We start from the raw sequence: 22,318 nt of genomic DNA on the forward strand, positions 1-22,318 counted from the left end.
ACATTAAAAAAAATATCCACAATTTATGAATCATGCTTTACTTAATATAAAAACCAAAGTTATTCTATTTTTTAAATAACAGCTACTGATATGCACATTTGTTCATTGCAGGTCGAAAATAAAATGTAAAATATTAACCATTTCTCTTGTAATCTAAGTTTGTCCTCTTACAGACCTTAAAACTAGACATTATTTAAACTTATGAGACTGTGTTATGTGACTTTTGAAAAATTTTTTCTTCTTCAAATTCTCAAGGCTAAAAGTGCACCTAGTTGAAGAAACGCCCTTAAATTGTTGTCTATGCAGAGTCTAAGCGCTCGGATTTTATCAAAAATATCTTAATTTGAGTCGGACGAACGAAGGTCTTATGGGGTATGGAACGACATAAGGGTGAATAATTAATGACAGAATTTTCATTTTCGGGTTAATTATGCTTTTAATGAGGGAAAAATACATGAACAACACTGCTGAAATCTATTACTTCGGTTGTCCTAAATGTGTGGAGCTCTATTGAGTATCTCCATGCCACAAAAAGGCACTGATATTCAAAATAACTGCTTTACAGCCTACCTTTTGACTTAGACTAGCGTTGACATTAGTACACTTCAGGTTAAAGGGACAGTTCACCCAAAAATGAAAATTCTGTCAATTTACAATTTACACACCCTCATGTTGCTCAAAACCTTTATTTTTTTTTTAAATGAACCCTGGGTATCAAGACATATATGGCTTAATATAATGTAAATTATGTCTCTTACTAAAACCCATGAAAGTTATTTTAAAAATCCACATTGTTTCATACATATTTTGGACTATTGAGGGTGCAATTATTTTGATGATTCGTGACCTTCTGGCGCTACCTGTTGCTATTTTTAATCCCAACACAACTCATAAAATAAAATACTGATATGATGACCACTGAAGCTATTGAAAGAACTTGTGGAGATGGCTATTACATATTTACATCCTACAAATATGGCATCTAGCCAGTTCTTTCAGTAGTTGTGGTCTACTAAAAGCTTTAAAGGCATCAAGGCTAAAGTGTAAAGAACAAAGTTGCGGGTCTTGAGTTTTATTTGTCTATAGGCATCTTTCCATTCTTTTCTCCTCTTCTTATTGCTACGTCGCTTGCTTCTCTTGTTGCCCTTCAACTGAAAATTACAACCAAAAGCCACACAATGTGGCATTGTATCAGTATTTCATTTTCCAAGTTGTGTTGTGGTAAAAATAGCAACAGGTTGTGTAAGTGGCTCACCGTGCGCAACCATTTCATGTCATCGAAATAATGGAGGCCATTGTCCAAAATATGTATACAACGATGATGTTTCATGTTGTCTACTACATATTTCATTAAGAGACATCATTTACGCTATATTAAGCCATAGAAGTCTATATATCCAGGGTTCCCTGTAAGTAAGTTGGTAACCAAATAATTTTGAAACATTTTTCAAAATATCTATATGTATTTGTCATACAGGATGGGACAAAACAAAGATGAGTAAAAGATGATTCATTTTTAGGTGAACTGACACTTTAAGCTGAGAGAGAAACTCAACTTCACGTTAATGCAACACAGTGTGACCTTATTACTTTTTGAAAGTTATGCAGGGATGCTTAGTGATAATGAATTAAGTGCTTTACACTCATCAAACTAATTAGAATTACTGTTATTCAGTTCAAAATGACTTTGTAACTAGCATGAATTACGCTATAAAAGTCTTGCTAGATTTGCATGGGCAAAATCTGGCTTCCATGGCACACATGGATCCATGCAGGAAGCAGTTGTACTTTTGGTAAGGAAACATTGCATTATTTACACAAAAGCATGATGGATGAGTTGGTCATACAAAGGTTTCACATCGGTCATCAGGCAGTTAGAAAATATCTGAGCAGTTTCGAGCGCTCAGTTGGCACTGTCAAATCTGCGGTAAAAACACGGGCACTGTTAACCAAAACAATGCTCTGCTGTTTCAGGCCCAAGTTGGTGTAGTGTACGTCTTCATTCAGCCCTGGGATGATGCATCTCCACTGGCGTCAGACTAAAGCTTAGGCACTCACTCAGTCGTGAGACTGCAACTCATAAAAGTCAAAGTTCAACAGTCATCGCTGAGGCCACTGACGCAGCAACTTTTCCATGATTTTAGGGAACATGAGTCACGACTTTAGACTGGATTCAGCTTCATTTGCAGAGTTGAAGTTAACCAAATCTAAACCATACTTTTATAGGAAATGGTCTTATGTATATAAAATACAGTGTTGTCATGTTTATGACCTATGCTGGCTGCGCTCCGCCCGGGTCTTCATAAACACTGAAGGTCTGGAGGTTCTGTTTGCTGTCAAGAAGCGTCCAAACGAAAGCAAACGAGCAACATCCATCCGGCGCACGAAGCAAGGCGCTTTTGTCTAACAGTTTACTGCAAAATTCACACGGGACAAATGCCCAAGTCCACAGGGTACAGAATAAAAACATTTCTGGTTCAACGTATGTTGTAATGTTCTCTTCATACTAATATTCATACTGTAAGTCTGTGCATCAGAGTTCATGTTGTTTCTGAGTTCCAGGAAATCTGCGATGCATTACTCAACATGTCGACAGCTAATAATGATTAGCTGTCATGTTTAGCACGTCCACACCTGAGAAGGAGAAACAGAATAAATCGTTAGAGCTCATATGTGACCCTGGATCACAAAACCAGTCATAAGGTTAAATTTTACAAAACTGAGATATATGCATCATATGAAAGCTCAATAAATAAGCTTTCTATTGATGTATGGTTTGTTAGGATAGGACAATATTTGGCCGAGATACATCTATTTGAAAATCTGGAATCTAAGGGTGCAAAAAAATCAAAATACTGAGAAAATCACCTTTAAAGTTGTCCAAATCAAGTTCTTAACAATGCATATTACTAATCAAAAATTACATTTTGATAGGTTTACAGTAGGAATTTTACAAAAAATCTTAATGTAACATGATCTTTACTTAATTTCCTAATGAATTTTGGCATAAAAGAAAAATCAATAATTTTGACCCATACTATGTATTTTTGGCTATTGCTACAAATATATCCCAGCGACTTAAGACTGGTTTTGTGGTCCAGGGTCACAAATAGAGTGAAAGATCTGATAGCAGTAGAAAAGGGTTTAAGGAAAGGTGTACACAGTATTGATCAAATGTGACATTTGTTGTCGTTCCAAACCTGTAAAAACTTTGTTCATCTTCACAGCACAAATTAGAATATTTTTGATGAAATCTGAGAGCTTTCTGACCCTGCATAGACAGCAACACAACTACCATATTCAAGGCCCAGAAAGATATAGTAGTAAGGACATCAATAAAATAATCCATGTGACATCAGTGGTTGAGCTGTTTTATAAAGCTACAAGAATACTTCTTGTGCACAAAGAAAACAAAAATAATGAGTTTATTCAACCATTTCTCCTCTTCCGTGTCAGTCTTCGACTATTTTAAAAATGTCCTTACTACCTTTCTGGGCCTTGATTGTGGTAGTTGCGTTGCTGTCTATGCAGGGTCAGAAAGCTCTTGGATTTCACCAAAAATATCTTAATTTATGTTTAGAAGATGAAAGGTCTTACTGGTTTGGAAAGAAATGAGGGTGAGTAATTAACAGAATTTTGGGTAGAACAAAAAAGTAGCCCATATCTTGGCAAGCTACAGTTTCAAAACAGCATCTCTAAACTCATTGTATGATTCTCTGACCTTTACAGTGCTGTCTACAGCTCCAGAGAAGAGTCTTCCTCTGGACACAGCGAGTGCTGTTACACTGCCCTGGTGCCGCAGAAGAGTCTGGGTGCAAATCATGTTGTCCATGCTCCACACCTGCACAAGAATAACAATCAGTGCATAAAGAGGTGGCACAAATCCCTGTATTTCACACTCTAAACTCAAGTCTTGTCCTTACCCTGAGAGAGCGATCATAGGAGGCACTGAACACTTTGGTCTGATCGGGTGTTGAGATGACGGCCAGGGCATACACTGTGCCCACGTGGCCTGTCAGCGTCCGCACCTGCTCTTTGGACTCAATGTCCCAAACCTTATTCACAAGGAAAGAGGAAAAATCTACATTTTAACAAATGTTCTGACATTTTCAGTTTTATATAAAGGTATTCTAAATTCTAATACTACTTACATGAATGAGGTTCTCATAGGTGCCACAAACTATATGGTGATTGGTGACTGCAATGGAGTACACACTGCCTCCAGAGGTCTGGAGCACATGGACACACTCCAGAGAACGGATGTCCCAGATCTGAGGGGAAATAACATGCAGACCATTTAGCAAAAATCCATTTTTGTTGACACTAGATAGTATGCCCTTTATAATGCAAGTTCTGCATGAGACATTAAAAGAATGTGTCCATATTAAAAAATATAAATAAAAATCAATAGTCAGATTACTGCTGAAGAACTACACTACCCAAAATCCTTTTACTTTTGGATCAACCAATTAGAGAAGTCACTGTTAACATGAAAACGAGAAGAGTGCAAACAAAGCTTAGCAACAACCCCCACACTCATTAAGAACATGCAAATTATGTAATTGAGTCAGTATCCCTACGCTTTCTATCTAATACAAATCGAGTATTTGTATATATTCCAATATTTAATATTTCAAATATACAGTTGAAGTCAAAAGTTTACATACACCTTGTAGAACCTGCAAAATGTTATTATTTTACTGTTATTTTTATTTAGTGCTGACCTGTGTAAGATATTACACATAGAAGACATTTACATATAATCCACAATAGATAATAATAGTGGAACTTTTACAAATGACCGCGTTTAAAAGTTTACATACACTTGATTCTTAATACTGTGTTGATATCTGTATGATCCACAGCTGTGTTTGTTTAGTGATAGTTGTTCATGAGTTCCTTTTTGAACAGTTCAACTGTCTACTGTTCTTCAGAAAAATCCTTTAGGTCCCACAAATTCTGTGGTTTTTCAACATTTTTGTGGATTTGAACCCTTTTCAACAATGACTGTATGATTTTGAGATTCATCTTTTCACACTGAGGACAACTGAGGGACTCATATGCAACTATTACAGAAGGCTCAAACACTCACTGATGCTTCAGAAGGAAACACGATGCATTAAGAGCCAGGGGTGTAAACATTTGAACAGAATAAAGGTGTGTACATTTTTCTTATTTTGCCCAAATATCTTCTTTTTGTTTTCTCCCTTCAAAAGCTACAGAAGATAATTACATGTTTCCCAGAAGACAAAATAAGTTAAATTTACCCTGATCTTCAAATTCAAAACGTTTTCACCCCCCTTGGCTCTTAATGCATTATTTTTCCTTTTGGAGCATCAGTGAGTGTTTGAACCTTGTGTAATATTTGTATATGAGCCCCTCAGTGAGAAAAGATGGATCTCAAAATTTTACAGTCATCGTTGGAAAGGGTTCAATTACACAAAACTACTGAAAATCTAAAGAAATTGTGGGCAATGAGGGATTTTTCTGAAGAACAGCAGGCAGTTTAACTGTTCAGGACAAACAAGGGATTCATAAACAACTATCACTAAACAAAAAAAAAAAAAAAACACAGCTGTGGATCATTCAGGTAACAACACAGTATTAAGAAACAAACTTTTGAACGGGGTCATTTTTATCAATTCAACTACTATTTTCTCTTAACATTTTGCAGATTCTGCAAGGTCTATGTAAACTTTTGACTTTAATTGTATTCATGATCAATAACTATAAGTCAGTAGTTCATACTGTACAATATTTATTTTATTGCATTATTCACCATGCTTTGTGGGTTGTGTAGCTTTTTGCCATCTGTCACACTGATTTTCCCTTTCCTCCAATTATCATAAACTACTTTTTGTTCAATTAAAGGTTGTAATGTTGTAATCCATCCCAGAGTTAGTTTGTTTAGTTCATTGCTTAACCTCTTTATTAAATCATTATTTTTCAAAACACTATGGAAGCAATGAATGGGAAATAATTTCATAACATAGTCTGCTGAAAAAGCGATGGTCACTGTTGCACTCTACAGTGATTGTGGAGCATTGTATCTATTTGTGAGCATTTGCAGCAGTCAGCTTCCTTTCTGAGATCTCTGGGGTCTTAATTAGACAACTTGAGACAACAAGCAGCTTTGGTTTGTCTGTCTTATCTGGTTTTACAACAACTTGGGAGAACTGCTCTCTTTTTTACCAGTTAGACTGAACAGTAAAGGAACTTATAATGTAAACTGTAATGCTACTGTTACAGGAATATAAATAAAAACAGGGCCCTTTAAAAACAAGGACAGAATCACTGAATAAAATGGAATTTCCTTCATAATGCGGAATGTCACAGAAACTAGCAAAACTGGGAATTGCAGAAACCAGTCACAAAAATGGAATATAACACGGAAGTAAGCTTATGGACGAGACTTCCGGTTCATTAACTGCTACAGGGAAATAACGAGAAGAATAACAACGTGCAGTAAATGGTACAACAGTTTGCACTACAAACCAGTGTGTTCATAATTAAGAGAATACATTAAAATAATATGGTAAGACACACCAATTTGCATTATCAAGCAGCAAAATGAGCTGTTTTGTACAGCTAAAAATATCTAGACGCAGATGGGACCAGAAACCAGACCCATAAAATTTACAAATGGCCGTACACACTCCTTATAGAAAAAATAAGGTGGCTATGAAGATTTCAGATGCAAAACCCAGTAAAAGCCACCTCCATCAAAAATGATACTTCAAGTCAATGCTCTGCACATAGTATAAGTGCAAATGTGATATTGATTTTATACAACAATTCAATAAATAAGAAATTAATATTGTGTTATATTTTTGACACAATATCATGTTTGAATGAACAAATGACTTGCTCATTAATACATTTACCACCATCTTTTGATAGTTTTTGTTTCCTATTTATAGTATCATTTCAGAAGGTCATTTAAAAGAAAAGAATGCCAGACAGATACATTATGTTATACATCTTAAAGGGACAGTTCACCCAAAAATGAAAATTTGATGTGTATTTGCTTAGCCCAGGGCATCCAAGATGTACGTGACTTTGTTTCTTCAGTAGAACACAAACAAAGATTTTTAACTTAAACCTTTGCAGTCTGTCATGTAATATAATGGCAGTCAAAGGGACCCACGGCTTTGAGAGTCAAAAAAACATACATAGACAAAAACCAAATTAAACCCTGCGGCTCGTGACGATACATTGAGGTCCTAAGACACAACACAATCAGTCTGTGCAAGAAACTGAACAGTATTTGTATAATTTCTTTTAACTCTGATCCACCGCAATGTCCAACTGTCCTGAGCGCGTTCACAACGGTGCATGACCGGTGCATCAGTTTCTTGCACAGACTGATTGTTTCATGTCTTAGGACTTCAATGTATCGTCACGAGATGCAGAGTTTAATTTGATTTTGTCTGTGTATGTTTTTTTTTTTACTCTTAAAGCCATGGGTCCCATTGACTGCCATTATATGACTGACAGACTGCAACAGTTTGAGTTAAAAATCTTTGTTCGTGTTCTACTGAAGAAACAAAATCACCTACATCTTGAATGCCCTGGAGGTAAGCAGATAAGCATCAAATTGTTTTTTTATTTTTGGGTAAACTATCGCTTTAAGAGTAAACTTATGAGCATGACTGGATGTGAAAGCTGAAAATTTAATTAATCAGTATGCATACGGTCATTTATGATGAAATCAGGGCGTTTCTGAAGCAGTTCAAAGTTTAACACTTCTAACCTTTATGGTTTGATAAGATCCGCTGTACAGATGATTCTGAGAAGCAACCAGAGCTCGAACCCAGTGATTCAAGCCAGTTAGTTCCTTCTTTAGCTTCAGCTCTGTGCCCACAATATCCCACACCTACAGAAGAACAGAGAACAAGAAAGAGAGAGATGTTCAATCACTTGAAGAACATTCAGAACTGGTAAACTGGAAAGTCCCAGAGAGATGAGATCATTCTACTTTAAAGCCTCCACTCCCTCATTCCTCCCACACATCACCATGGAGATACGAGCTCAGCGTGCGCTCTTCAGACGGGCTCTCAGAGCCAAGTGGATCTAATTCTGCTCCACTCGTGTCTCAGTAACTTAAGTCTGTGCCTTCTCTTCTTTGCTGGAGCACAGATCGCATCCTTCACATCACTTTAAGAAAACCGTACACGGCAAACATGTACATCAGCAAATGGGGCAGAGTGAAGCTCAATATTAGCTGCTTGATTGGGCTTGCGTCTGCAGACACGCACATCTTCTCTTTAACAGATGCCACTGACCTTAATGGCTTTGAGAGAGCCGCTGAACAGCATGTTGTGTGAGGACACCAGAGTGCACACTGGGTTGTCATGGGCCCGGATGGTGTTCACTTTCTGCAGGGTCTGGATATCCCAAACCTGAGGGAGAGCAAGCACATATCTGCATTAGATGCACATGGACCATGCGATGAACAGTTTGATAAATGCATTGGAGGAACACCTACAATGATGGTGCAGTCAGCTGAGCCACTGTAAAGCTTGTTCCTGTAGCAGAAAAAAGAAAATACAAAACCCATTGTCCAATTAATACCAACATGATAACAGTTTCAAACCCATTTTACTCTCACAATTATGTTTCCAAATCTAATTTTTGTTAAATTTTTACATTTTAGTTGCATTCTTTATTATGCAATGACTGGCACAAAAAAGTTGTTTTACATTTGAAAAACTATGAAAACATTTTTCCTTTCTGTAACATTATGCATGATCAATCACAGTAACCCAAAAAAACAAATAGGGTCAATTTTGATTTCCTTTTTTGACTTCACAGCTCATTTGTATAAATTTTACACATTTAAATAAATAAATATAAAAACAGAAACACTTATTGCATATTTACACGTTTATTTGTAATATTGCAAGATAATATTTATATAGAGGAATTAGCAATATATATATATTAATTACTTAGACTACCAGTTAAAAGTTTTTGGACAGTAAGATTTTTCATGTTTTTTAAAGAAGTGCTTTCTGCTCACCAAGCCTTAATTTATTTGATTCAGCATATAGCAAACACAGTACAAAATTTTAATATTTTTTGGATTTACAATAACTGATTTCTATTTGAATATATTTTAAAATGTAATTTATTCAGATGATTTCAAAGCTGATTTTTAGCATCATTACTCCAGTCACATGATCCATCAGAAATCATTCTAATATTCTGATTTGCTGCTCAAATTTTTTTATATATATATTATTATGTTAAAACAGCGGAGTAGAAGTTTCTTTGATGTATGTTTGAAAGAACAGCGTTTATCTGAAATAAAAATCTTTTGTAACATTATAAATGTCTTTATCATTACTTTTGATCAATTTAAACCATCCTTGCTAATTTAAAAGAATATATCTATATTTCTTTCCCGGAAAAAAAAAAAACTGACTCCAAGCTTTTGAATGATATAGTGTATGATGTTACAAAAGCTTTTTATTTCAGATAAATGCTGATCTTTGGATCTTTTTATTTATCAGAGAATACTGAATAAAATGTACTTGACCGTTTTAAATATTGATAATAATAATAAAAAAATGTTTCTTGAAATCCGCATATTAGAATGATTTCTGAAGGATCATGTGACACTGAGGAGTAATGATGCTGAAAATTAAGATTTGATCACAGGAATAGATTACATCTTAAAATATATTCAAACAGAAAACAGTTATTTCAAGTAGTAAAAATATTTAAAACTTTTACTGTTTTTCTGTACTTTAAACCAAGTAAATGCAGGCCTGGTGAGCAGAAGAGACTTCTTAAAAAAAAAAAAAGAAAAGAAAAAACTTACTGTTCAAAAACTTTTGACTGTTAGTGTATTTTTATTTGTTCAAATATTTATGCCTGAACTCAAAATACTTACCCCTGAATGCACAATGCCAAAACTATGCCATCATGGCCCTCAAGGGTCTTCTGGCACTTATATGTGGTGCATGTGTCCCAAACCTACGTTGGAGCACAAAAGTACAAGCAATTTATCCAGATGAAGAGGGATGCACAAAAACAAAAGCGACAGAAAGCTAATGGCATGTTAAATTACCTTGATGGACTTATCTGATGACCCACTAAAGAGGAGATCGCCGGTAGAATAGACACACAAACACCACACTGGACCCTGGTGGCCCACAAAAGTACCCTTGCATTTGAAGATCTGCTGCGGGTCGTAAGCTGCAAAACATTTCATGCAGTCAGACAATGACATATTTCATTATCCTCACATAAATTCGGAGTATAAATGAAAAAAAGACACTCACAGCCTAGTATACCCATATTGAGCCTGGCATTGATGTGGGACAGTTCATCCTGCAAAAAGAGGGATGGGTTAGAAAGCTCTTAATACTGAATCACAACAGTCGTACGCCTTAATTTAGTGGAAGCCAGAGTGAAAATAGACCAACATTCAGCATAGAAGCATCTCGTCTGAACTCCATCAGATCTTCACTGAGCTTGCTCTGGTTCTCATCCAGCACATCTGCCATATTAGCACAAGAAAAGACCAACATTCAGGCATCTTTTGGCTTAAAAACAGTAAGCAGTTAAGAGTTTGTTTCCTCACCAAACTTGAGTTCCAAGTTCTTCTCCAGCTGGTCTAGTTTCTCTGAGAGTTTGCCCAGCATGGAGCGCAGGAACGAGATGTCCTGGTCCTTCTGAGCCAGTGTCACCTGCATCTCATGGAACCTGTCATCGGTCTGCTGGAGAAACTCCTTCAGCCCTTCGAACTTACACACCTCCAGGTGCGTCTCATATGTGTCCTGATTGCCGATGAAGGTGCAACTGGAAAAAAAAATTGGCAGAGATAAATTCAAGGCTGTTTTATTTTCTTATCTATGGAGCTGTAGGAAAGAATGATAGCTTTTCTCAAACTTCCATACCCATATTTAGAGTGAGGGCACTTAATGTGTTCACACTCCTTCAGATGGGCCTCCAGGTTCATGGTGAGCAATGGAGGACAGTTGGGGTTGTTGGGACAGCGAACAGGTCTGTAGTCACAGCTTACTTCATGATCTCTGAAACAAGTAATCCAAAGTCATTACACTCCCTTCGCATGACTCATGACTATGTCGCAACAATAGAAATGAAACGCTGATATTGTGAAAGCCAATGAACCGGCGTACTCACTTCCTGGTGCTGAGCTTGATGGTGAAAGGACAGCCAAGTGGGTCAACCTCAAAGGCACCGGGTTTGCCCGAGGCAGCTGGCCGACAGCCGTACTTGCAGTGGACAAAAAGCTCTCCGATTTGCTCGGCCACCGCTATGTTATTCACTACCACTGTGAGCTTGGAGTTGTCCACGGGGCATTTCTCTGTGGAGAAACAGGTTATTGGCAAAACAAAAATGCCACTGTATGTTGAAAACATCGCTCAGACCAAGAACATGAAATGAAAGATTCAGCATGGAGAGGAAATGAAAGAGGAACTGAGGTAAAGACCTGGTAGAGAGATAGCACTTGGTCTTAGCACTTTAAGCCACACCTGCCAATGGCGAGTGAATTTAGAAACATTAAATATTAAAAAAATAAATAAATTTAAGGAAGTATTCAGAACTCTGAATTTTCTTTCACAATTTATGTTGCATGCACCTTTCTACTAAATGCTTTTTACCATTTAAAAAAATACACTATTTGAATATATTTAAAATGTAATTTATTCCTGCGATCACAGCAAAATTTTCAGCATCATTACTCTTCAGTGTCACATGATCCTTCAGAAATCATTCTAATATGCGGATTTGCTGTTCAAGAAACATTTATTATTATTATCAATATTTAAATCAGTTGAGCACATTTTTTCAAAAAATTTTGATGAATAGAAAGATCCAAAGATCAGCATCAGCTTATCTGACAAAAAAAGCTTTTGTAACATTATACGGGAATAATTTACATTTTTTAAATTGTTTTCAAATAGAAAACATTATTTTAAATTGTAAAAATATTTCAAAATTCTACTGTTTTTGTTGTACTTTGGATCAAATAATTGCAGGTAGGTGAGCAGAAGAGAACATTAAAAAAAACATTAAAAATCTTACTGAAATAATAAATCATTCTAATTAAGAAATACATTTTTATCTGCTACTATAAAATCAATAACCTCAAAAAAAACTTCAAGACAGATTAAGATCATGTACAAGTCATATTTTAATTTTGCTTTGATGTAAAAAAAAAAAGGAAATTAACGTAAAGAATGTAAATCTGATGAAAACCTAATTTTTCCATCTAGGCATCCTTGATATATTCTGAATGGTTGATATATTCTGAATGGATCCACTCAGATGATGTTTGTCTATATCTATGTCAGACAAAATCAGATTTTCACTACATGATTATTGTGGCCAAAAGAATTTACAACATTACTGTATACCTATAATAACCTATAAAAAAATAACAATATTATCAGTCAAATTCATGTTCATGTTGTGATTCACTTTTTTGGCCAATGAATGAAACTTAAAATAAGTGTAGGGAAACGGTCATCATAGGAAAGGCGAAAGCAGGACAAATGCTGAAATTAAAAATGCTATCCTTACCTGAGGTCAAGGCACATCGCCTGCAAAATGTGTGCTGAGGTGACAAAGGAAGAGAAAAGAAAACACAATGAGAGTGAATAAAAACTGAATTTTCATTTTCAACTACTCAGCTATTTTAAGTGTAATTCATCTCTCAACAGACACTTGTACTGTGGTGTTCAATGGCCTGACAGAGCCGTAGGAAACGGGTCAATGAGGCGTGCTGTTCACGGCCCAAGCTGACAGGAAATCAATACATGGCCTGGAACCAGATCATGACAGACAGCCCTATCCTGAGGGAGAGGTGAGGGGACGGCTGGCTGACTCACTCCGCAGGTGGTGATGACGGGGTCCTTGAACACGCTGCAGCACAGCTGGCAACAAAGCTTCACTGAGGGCTGCTCCGCAAACACCTGTGGCTCCTGGGTAGGAAAAGAGAGGGCGAGTGAGAGCGAGATAAGTCAATCTCGTGCTAGGCACAGGTGTATGCCTGTCAGTCTTTTGCGTCACTATACTAGATCAACATGCGAAAAGGAAACAGAAGAACGCTGACACTCACTGTGTCTTCCTCTTCCTCGTGCAGGGAAAAGGTGGAGCGCAGCGACATGTTGGACTCGGAGTGCAGAGAGCGAACCGAGATGGCAGAGTCTGAGCGACGAGGGGTACTAATTGGTGGCTGCAGAGACAGAAGCAAATTTGCAGAAATACTTTATAAAGGTTATTTAGATGACATCTGCAAGCAATTGTGTGACATACCCAGGAACGTTTATATACAAGTAAACTTTTCAATTTTTAAATACATAGGCAACTTTCAGGACATGCAAGCAGCCATAGCAACTTAAGGCCTATTCACACCAATCCATTTGTTAAGTCCAAACACTCTATCAGATGCCACAAGAAAGCAACAAACGGTCATAATTTACACTTACAATGTGTTATACACTATTAAAAAATTATAATCCTAACCTTTATCTTTAAATCCCAGATGGCCAGACAATGATTCATTTTTTGTAAATCTTTAAAATATTTGTGGCTGGGATGCTGAGCACAAAGATCCAGTCATAAAAATGGAATTTACTGTATAACATGGAAAGTCATGGAATTTGACAAATTTGGGATGAATAAATCAAAAGTAGGTCAGCTCACATAAATCAAAACGCAATACAGACTAGTGTCTGTGAATATTAAGCTGCAAAAAGACTATTTAAATATAAATCCCGCATGATCTCTATGTCTATGTGTGAATGAATGGCGCAAACGCATGGTTTCGTTTACTACACATATGCTAAGAGTACATGAACATAATCTCTAGTACTGCTCTGAGAGTTACTTCATGATCATTTTACCGTTTCTTTTAAGAAAAACTATCGCCATCGTAAGGTCTTCAAAGCAACCGTCAAAATAAAAATGTTTTGAAGCTAGTTAACTTGAAGAAATTGTGACAGAAATATATTACTTAATGTAATGATAGTACTACTGCAACTACTAAAATTATTAGTCAAATATTAAGGAATATTTACCAGAAAAATTGCTTACTAGAATTTATTTACCAGAAAAATGTAAATACACAATAATAATTAATTAATTTTAATTCATTTAAGATGCCTTTTGATTATTAAAAAATTAATGAAACCAGAAAATCAATGGAAAACATAGAATGAGAAAAAATAAAACAGAATTTGAGTTCACAGAACCTTAAAATGTAATTTTTGTTAAACTTTTAATAATTAGCTGTTACACTGTGTATGATTCATGATTTCAATTAATTAGACATGTTTTTTATTAATATTTTAAATTTAACCATTAAAACAGAGTCTAGAAAAAAACAGAATCCAGAAAAATGTAAAAGGAAAAAAAAACAACAGAATCTGGAAAAAATGGAAAAATGGAAATTGGGAAAAAATTAAATGGATTTCATAGGGCTCTACACCAAAGATGACAAATATAAAGATAAAGATAAGGATATAGTTCTAAAAATCATTCTCAATATTAAAAAATAGTTCACTTTAACGGTGAAGGCACAATTCAGTGCACTGATGAGGCTTCAGTGACAGATTTCACACAATATTATTACACTGTTTTTTATTTTTATTTTAAAGCACTAATATAATATAAACCATGTTGATTTTACTATAATTTAATTCTCATCTCACATACAATCTCCTTTCACAAGTGTGTATTGTTTCTTTTTTTTCCAACAGGGTATTTGTTTTACATAATTCTGTTTCTATAGTAAAAATACAAAAAAAGGGTTTTCAAGACTAAAGATAAAAAACTGTTACACAATTCCCCAGTATGTGTAAATGTAAAGTGCTAAAAGAAGATAGAAGATAGGAAGTAGTTCTTCTTACTGTAAGCTCAGATGCAGTCCTAGCGGGTTCACCGTAAATGTTCTCTAATTTGACTGAACTTACTGAACTGATAACCACAATTATGAAAGGTTTGCGTTGGAGGAGATCTGGCTTTATGTGAATAAGTAATTCTGATTTCTGTAATACCCGCCTAGGCGTTATAAAAAGACGCACTCCCTCCTAGACAAACCCCATCCTATAAACACACCTTCAAGCTTCCTGTAACCAGGAAAGTGTGTCATCATCACTCATCTCACCAAAATCAACATCAGTAAAACTTGACTTGCACAACAAAGCAACAACTACTAACAACAACAAACTAATCTGATTCAGCTACTTCAGCTTATCTCACATACTGGCTTTCTGTGAATGTCCAAATGTACAGCCTACAGGAAAACACCTTCTGATTCACTTAAATTTAGTGAAAAACAAATCAGATTTTAATATATGCATTACCATAAACCAATTTTGCACCTAGCCAGGCATTAACAGCCACATTACAGGATACGCCTATGCAAATATTCATGCCGTGGCTTTGTGGGAAATATATTTTTTTTTTAAAAAGAGCATGCTTGAGCACTCTCACATAAACAGTCTGCATTTCTAAACCAGAAACAGCAAAACAATTTATCAGATGCATTTATGAAAAACTAAGCACTGCTCAAAGAGCAAATAAGCTAGTCCAAAAGCTTGCCATTATCTACGTCAACGACAAAATTGTGAGGTGTTTGATTTCCATTCCTCAGTATGTAAATGTGATTGGCTGTTTTGCAAAGGAATGGCGTCGTGATTACCATGCCATCATCGTCGTCACGAGGGGAGTAGGTCAGAGTGCTGGAGGATGAAGGGGTTCTGCGATGCTGTTTGTAATTAGTTTCCGCTGAAATGAAAGAGCACGAGCATTACAAGCCACTGATTGAAGCTTGTTGCTAGGCAAACGCTCACATGGGTTTCTGTACAATCAATGCTGATCGAGGTCATTTTCAACACCAGCAATTTCATTCATAGTGGTGCAACACTCAAAATGTAAATGTTAACTCTTCATTTACTCTTTATTTTTTAGATATTTTAAAACAGCTGTATCATGCACTTTAATACAGCTGTAAGGACCACTTAATATGTCATCTTTATGCCATATTTTAGTTTTTAATGACCTTTTTCCATCTTCTAATCTCAATCCATGAAGTGCAACAGATAATACTGACCTTTTGCTACTTGAGGGACTGCTGGGAACGTGGATCCAAAACTAGCTTCCATTTTGGTCTGCATACAAAATATTAAGGAAAAAAAAGATTTATTGTTTCACATAAATCATAATAATGTAAATAAACGTGAATGTCCATTCGTTCTTACCCGGTTGCTGATGTCAGGTGAGGGTACAGTGGTAGCGGCACCTGCCACAGATCCTTCTGAGAAACGATCGAAGCGTGATGGTTTACTACAGCTCATAATACAACAAAGCTCCGTAGAAAATATCTGCTGCAGCCTGTAGATAAACAAGAGAGAGAAAAAAAAATCACATTTCAAACATAAGCTATCTATCTATGTACATACACACATATGTACATAAGACATATTACATATACAGTTGAGGTCAAAGGTATTCATACACCTTGGACAATCTGAGAGGGATCATACAAAATGCATGTTATTTTTTTTATTTTTATTTAGTACTGACCTTTAATAAGACATTTCACTTAAAATATGTTTCTATATAATCCAAGAAAAGGTTTACAAAAGTAATAGTTGAATTTAAAAATTACCTCAAAAGTGCAAATACGCTTGATTCTTAATACTGTGTTGTTACCTGGATGATCCACAGATGTTTTTTTTTTTACTTTGGTGTAGTAATAGTTGCCCACGAGACCCTTGTTTGTCCTGAACAGTTCAACCGCCTGCTGTTCTTCAGAAACATCCTTTAGATCCAAAAAATACTTTGGTTTTTCAGAATTTTTTGTGTATTTGAACCTTTTCCAACAATGACTATGATTTTGAGATCCATCTTTTCACACTGAGGACAACTGAGAGACACATATGCAACTATAACAGAAGTTATCTTCTGTAGGTTCTGAAGGGCAGGACTAACAGAAAAAAATATGATATTTAGGCAAAATAAGAAAAATGTACACATCTTCATTCCATTCAAAAGTTTTCACCCCTAGCTTTTAATGCATTGTGTTTCCTTCTGAAGCATCAGTGAGTGTTTGAACTTTTTGCAATAGTTAAATATGAGCCCCTCAGTTGTCCTCAGTGTGAAAACATGGATCTCAAAATCATACAGTCACTGTTGGAAAGGGTTCAAATACGCAAAAATGCTGAAAAAGCAAATAATTTGTGGGACCTAAAGGAATTTTCTGAAGAACAGCGGGCAGTTGAACTGTTCAGGACAAACAAGTGACTCATGAACAACTATCAACTGTATGTTATACATTAGTATGTCTGTAATTTGCTATACTTTATCTAATAGTGCATTCTGTTCATTTTTAAGGACAAAAAATAAATAAATCAAACCTCAGGACAATTTAAAATGAGCACAATGTGAATAAAACGTTTTAAAAATTAAGAATGCTGAACCTAAGATACGGTGTAAATGTAACCTAAAATCTTCAGAAAAAAAGTAAACAACCCATTTTCGAAAAGCGCTGTTGATTTAAATGTGACGATACACACTCTTTTATTAAATATTCAAAGAATATCTGCTGTGAAGAGAAGCAGACACACTTCCCGACATATAACATCAAAACAAATCAAAGCGTTTTATGTGTCCGAATAAACATGAACGGAACTGTATGTTAGCAATACAGACATAAGATCAAAGCTTCAGCTTTCTTTATGTCTCACAATTGGTTTGATTCAAAACGTCCAAAAGCACCTATTATAGACAAATATGCTTTTGAAGTACGCAGCTCACTATATTTTGAGACGGCCAAGATTTTGTTAGCGGGTGACTGCTAAAAATATGGACATTGTTCTATTAGCATCAGATAAAACGCGAATAAAACACATAGCATGTTTAGCGCACTGTTAGCAACAGCAAAACAAGCTAGAAGACAAACAAGCCGATATGTTTGATGATCTGTTAGTGATTCGCGTGCCTGAAGTGAGCTGGCTAGCTGTGTTGGCTAGCTAACGAAGTTGGTTTGTCGAACAGCTTTAATAAAACAACAGATTTAGCTTTACGAAAATGTAGTAAGACAGACCTCTAGCTTAGCTGCAAAAGACATGATGACATTAGCAACATCTCGCATGTCTATTTAGCCAAACAAAGTAGGTTCTCACCATGATGCTAAATCAAAGTCTGCAGATGGTCCAAATTTAATCTTTTTCTCACACACCCAGACGCATATTCCAGAGGATTGTGGGACATGTAGTGCGGAACAGCAAATGTTACGCTTCATTGCCAGGAACTGACACAAGTTCCTGGAATCGGTCGAGGATTATTGAATATTTAAAAAGATGCGATTAATATGGTTGGATCATGATTTTTACTGGGCATTTTCAAGTGAGTTTAAAAGTTTAAACTTAAATTGTTTACATTAGTGGTTTGGATTTTGATTCTTTTGAGTCGAATCTTTTGAATCCTGCAGGTTGCACCGTTAGTTCAGTATGTGGCTCTTTTTGGATTGGACTCGATTCGAGAAACGGATTCGTTCAACAAGTCTTATTAAAATGTACTCTTCTCTCTGCAAGCCAGGCTTTAAAAAGTAGAGGCTCCATGGAAAAATGAGTCAGTGAATGGAAGTGAACGAGAACGATTCGCTCCTTTTGATTCATATACTTAAAAGATTCGTTCACGAACAGCACTTGTTCCAATTCAACATGTACGTGTCACATCACGTTGCGATTTTTGTTAGTAAGTTATATATTTTAGTTATGATTGCCTCCGTTTTTGTGTACAACAATGTTTGTCATTCTATTCTGTACCTACAGTTCTGTTTACATTACAATTCTGGGTCTACCATTTTGAGTTAATTAGTTAAACGGAAGGGGGTGCTGTTTGCTCAGATCCTAAGTGTTCATGAATTAAACTCCTCTAATTCATATTCACTCAGCAGATCAGACAAGCCTGACAGCAAAAATACCTTTTTATAAGTTGTTTGCTGTGTTTGACTTATGATGTTGTCTCAAAAACAAAAAAAACAAAAAATTTACTTAGGCCATGATAAGTTTGTTTCTTCATTACATCACTTGCTCACCAGTGGATCCTCTGCAGTGAATGGGTGCCGTCAAAATGACAGCTGATAAAAATCATAATAATCCACAGGACTCCAGCCCATTGCTTAACATCCTGTCAAGCAAAAAGCTGTAAGAAACAAATCCATCAAGATGTTTTTAACTTAAAACTGCCTCCAGCTATTGCTTTCTTCAGTAAAAAAAAAATCATCTGGTAAGAAATTTACACAGATCAAGCAGTGTTTACAAGCAAAAACAATCAATTATGGTTTAATAATGGATTATAGACTTGTGTTTTGACCAGTAGTGACTGTCTAATGTTAATGATGGACTTGTTTCTTACAAACACACAGTTTTTCACGAGATGTTACTTGTTGGACTAGAGTTGTGTACAATTACTTGTGTATTATCGTGATGTTTTATTGGCTCTCATTCTGACGGCACCCATTCACTTCAGAGGATGCACTGGTGAGTAAATGATGCAATGGAGAAACTCATTCACATCAACAATTATTACTTTAATTTCTGCCATGTAGTTTTTGTCAATTACAGATATTTCAGTGAAATATTTTGGAAATCTTCCTTTGTGTGCAGTAAACTCTGTCACCTGCTGTGGTATTTTAGGAATATGCTGTACATATTAAAATTTTATAATACCTATAATTGTATCCATTAAAATGTATGAAATGATAATGATATTTTGGCAGTGTTACTATCATCCACTTTTGAGCAGAGATGAATGATTTGACCTGCATTCACCTGGCTGCAGACGCTCCATTATGCTGTTCTCAGGTACACCACTTACGGCCAAAATAAATGCTGAAATGTTGTGAATATTACATGTGTTGGACTACTACACTCTTGATTCCTTTCAGCTGCAGCCTCCATTAGAGTAGCTTACGGCCCCTTGCATTTGCTCTCTGTGTTAAAGCACTAATGGCAGATTCTCATGGACACCCATCAATTTAGGACACATGGAACGTGTTTTTATCTTCAGAATGCGGTCCCTGGCTATTGAAGGGTATCTGTGTAAATTCTCTTTGATGAAGCATCGCTGCCTCTATGAACTGTTGTCCTACATGCCACTTAAGATACTCTTTGCACTGTTAAGCCAAAGAATAGCCAGCGGACCCATCAAAAGCTTGACCCCGTCGGCAAGCCATTGCAGGAAGTTCTTCATTCAGGATCCATTAAGCGTATTCAGAGCAGCGCTCCATTCTTCCCGATTGCCCATGCAATAAATGATGGATGCCATAAAAATAGGATGTGCTAAAGTTAGGGAGTAGATGCTGAAGGGAGAACTGGACTGGTCAGTGGTTATTAGTCTGTTTCTGTTTGTGAAACACATATATCTGAAAAAGAAAATTCAAACTGGTTAATGCATTTTCTAAATGCAGCTAATACTGATCAACTGTATTAAATACACTTAAAAAGCAGTCAGATTGGATAAAAATACTTAAAAACAATCACCTCTTATAGTTTAGTCATGACATACACTCACACTTTAAAAATAAAGGTTCTTTTTTTGGCATCAATAGTTCCATGAAGAACTTTGAACATCCATGGAAGCTTTCAATTGCAGAAAAGGTTCTTTCTAGTGGAAAAAAGGTTTTTTAGATTTTTTAAATGTTTTTTTTTTTTTTTCAAAGAAATGTTCACTGAAAGGTTATTTGGGAAACCAAAATTGTTCTTCTATGGCATTACCACAAAAACACCCCTTTGGAGCTTTTATTTTTAAGAGTGTATGATAATGAGTTTGGTGTTCTAGTACTGTGATCTTATAATGGAGGTTTGCAATCAACTCTCAGAATATGTTTAATCCATCTAGAATTGTGCACATTAATTATCTGGTGCACCATTAATCTTATCAAGCCTATATTTAGCATATAGGTACTTTAAATTATATTTATCTCACATGTTTTGTCTATAGTATATCAGCAGTGGTTCACTTTGGTTAGAGGCATCCACTTCTTCTCCATCTTCACATTATTGATTTTGTTTAGTTAATGAGATGAGCAGTTTTCATATTAAATGGATTCTGTGGTGATTTTTTTTTTTAAGAAACAGCCATTGGTTAATGTTTTTGTCTGTCCTTCACCAAGAGTTCCGTTGTTTCTTTTTGCATTAGATAAAAATGCATTGCATGGTGATTGTGGTCCAACAAAAGGAGGCCGATTTGCTGCTCCTGCTGTCCTACAGGCAACTCTCCTCATCTTACACCTCCTGATGTTGCTCTTGGGTGTAATATCACAGAAGACTGACATAAATGCTGCTCTGAGATGAGCAGATGACAGATGTCCTTGTATCAGCCAACAGACAAAAGTTTTAAATCTCCCCAATAGCAGTTTACAGCTGTTCCACTTTTGATAGAATATTATTGCCAGTGCTTTCAGTTTTGTGTCAAATTGTGTGCAATAGCATTTGCAATATGTGACCCTGGACCACAAAACCAGTCGTAAGAAGCATGGGTTTATTTGTAGCAATAGCCAAAAATACATTGTATGGGTCAAAATTATTAAATTTTCTTTTATGTCAAAAATCATTAGGATATTAAGTAAAGATCATGTTCCATAAAGAGGTTTTGTAAATTTTCTACCATAAAATCTTTAAAACTTAATTTTTTTAGTAATATGCATTGCTAAGAACTTCATTTGGACAATTTTAAAGGCGATTTTCTCAATATTTAGATTTTTTTGCACCCTCACATTCCAGATTTTCAATAGCCAAATATTGTCTTATGACTGGTTTCGTGGTCCAGGTTCACATATATTTATTACAACCTACGGATCAAATTTTGTTATGTTTCTGTTTTGCATAAATGAACAGTATTAAACAACACAGTCTCTATTGTTCACACTGTGTAACTTTTGTCCCTCTAGCAGTTAAAACAATCTAAAACTTCATGTGTTTTACAGAAGAACATTGTTTTGGTTGTGGCTCTGCTCCTCTGCATTGATAAATGAGGTTTGAGGCACCAGTGGACACAGGACATCCTATTAGAACAGATGGGGAATTTTTGTTTTGGTTTTAAAACCGGTGATTCCCCAGAGGCTTGCCACTTTGAATGATTCATGGTCAATTTTTCTAATTTGTTGTGACAACAAATTTTCAGCTTCACGCTGTTCACAACCAGAGCTACTTTTGTAGCGTGTACGAATATGATGCAAGATGCATGGGCAAATGATGTATGATGAATAATGCAATTTTACACAAAATTCGCCCGACAGGTCTACAATATGAACACTGAAATGTAACCC

At 35.8% G+C, this 22,318-nt stretch overlaps 1 protein-coding gene across 1 annotated transcript; it reads right to left on the minus strand.

Annotated features, from left to right (window-relative positions):
- Positions 1 to 410: 410 nt before the first annotated feature.
- On the minus strand, positions 411 to 16,372 carry traf7 (TNF receptor-associated factor 7). The gene is made up of 20 exons (XM_073839478.1): positions 16,242 to 16,372; positions 16,094 to 16,151; positions 15,683 to 15,768; positions 13,097 to 13,213; positions 12,867 to 12,959; positions 12,559 to 12,592; positions 11,155 to 11,338; positions 10,908 to 11,042; positions 10,592 to 10,809; positions 10,434 to 10,507; positions 10,290 to 10,338; positions 10,076 to 10,203; positions 9,899 to 9,981; positions 8,489 to 8,528; positions 8,286 to 8,402; positions 7,754 to 7,876; positions 4,152 to 4,271; positions 3,924 to 4,055; positions 3,722 to 3,841; positions 411 to 2,634 (listed from the first exon to the last, which is right to left on the minus strand). Exons 1-20 carry the CDS (start codon positions 16,335 to 16,337, stop codon positions 2,620 to 2,622), a joined length of 2,022 nt encoding a protein of 673 aa, XP_073695579.1. The 5' UTR covers positions 16,338 to 16,372; the 3' UTR covers positions 411 to 2,619.
- Positions 16,373 to 22,318: the final 5,946 nt, after the last annotated feature.

This window comes from Garra rufa, chromosome 1, assembly GCF_049309525.1.
Source record: "Garra rufa chromosome 1, GarRuf1.0, whole genome shotgun sequence".
Taxonomy (NCBI): Eukaryota; Metazoa; Chordata; class Actinopteri; order Cypriniformes; family Cyprinidae; genus Garra; species Garra rufa.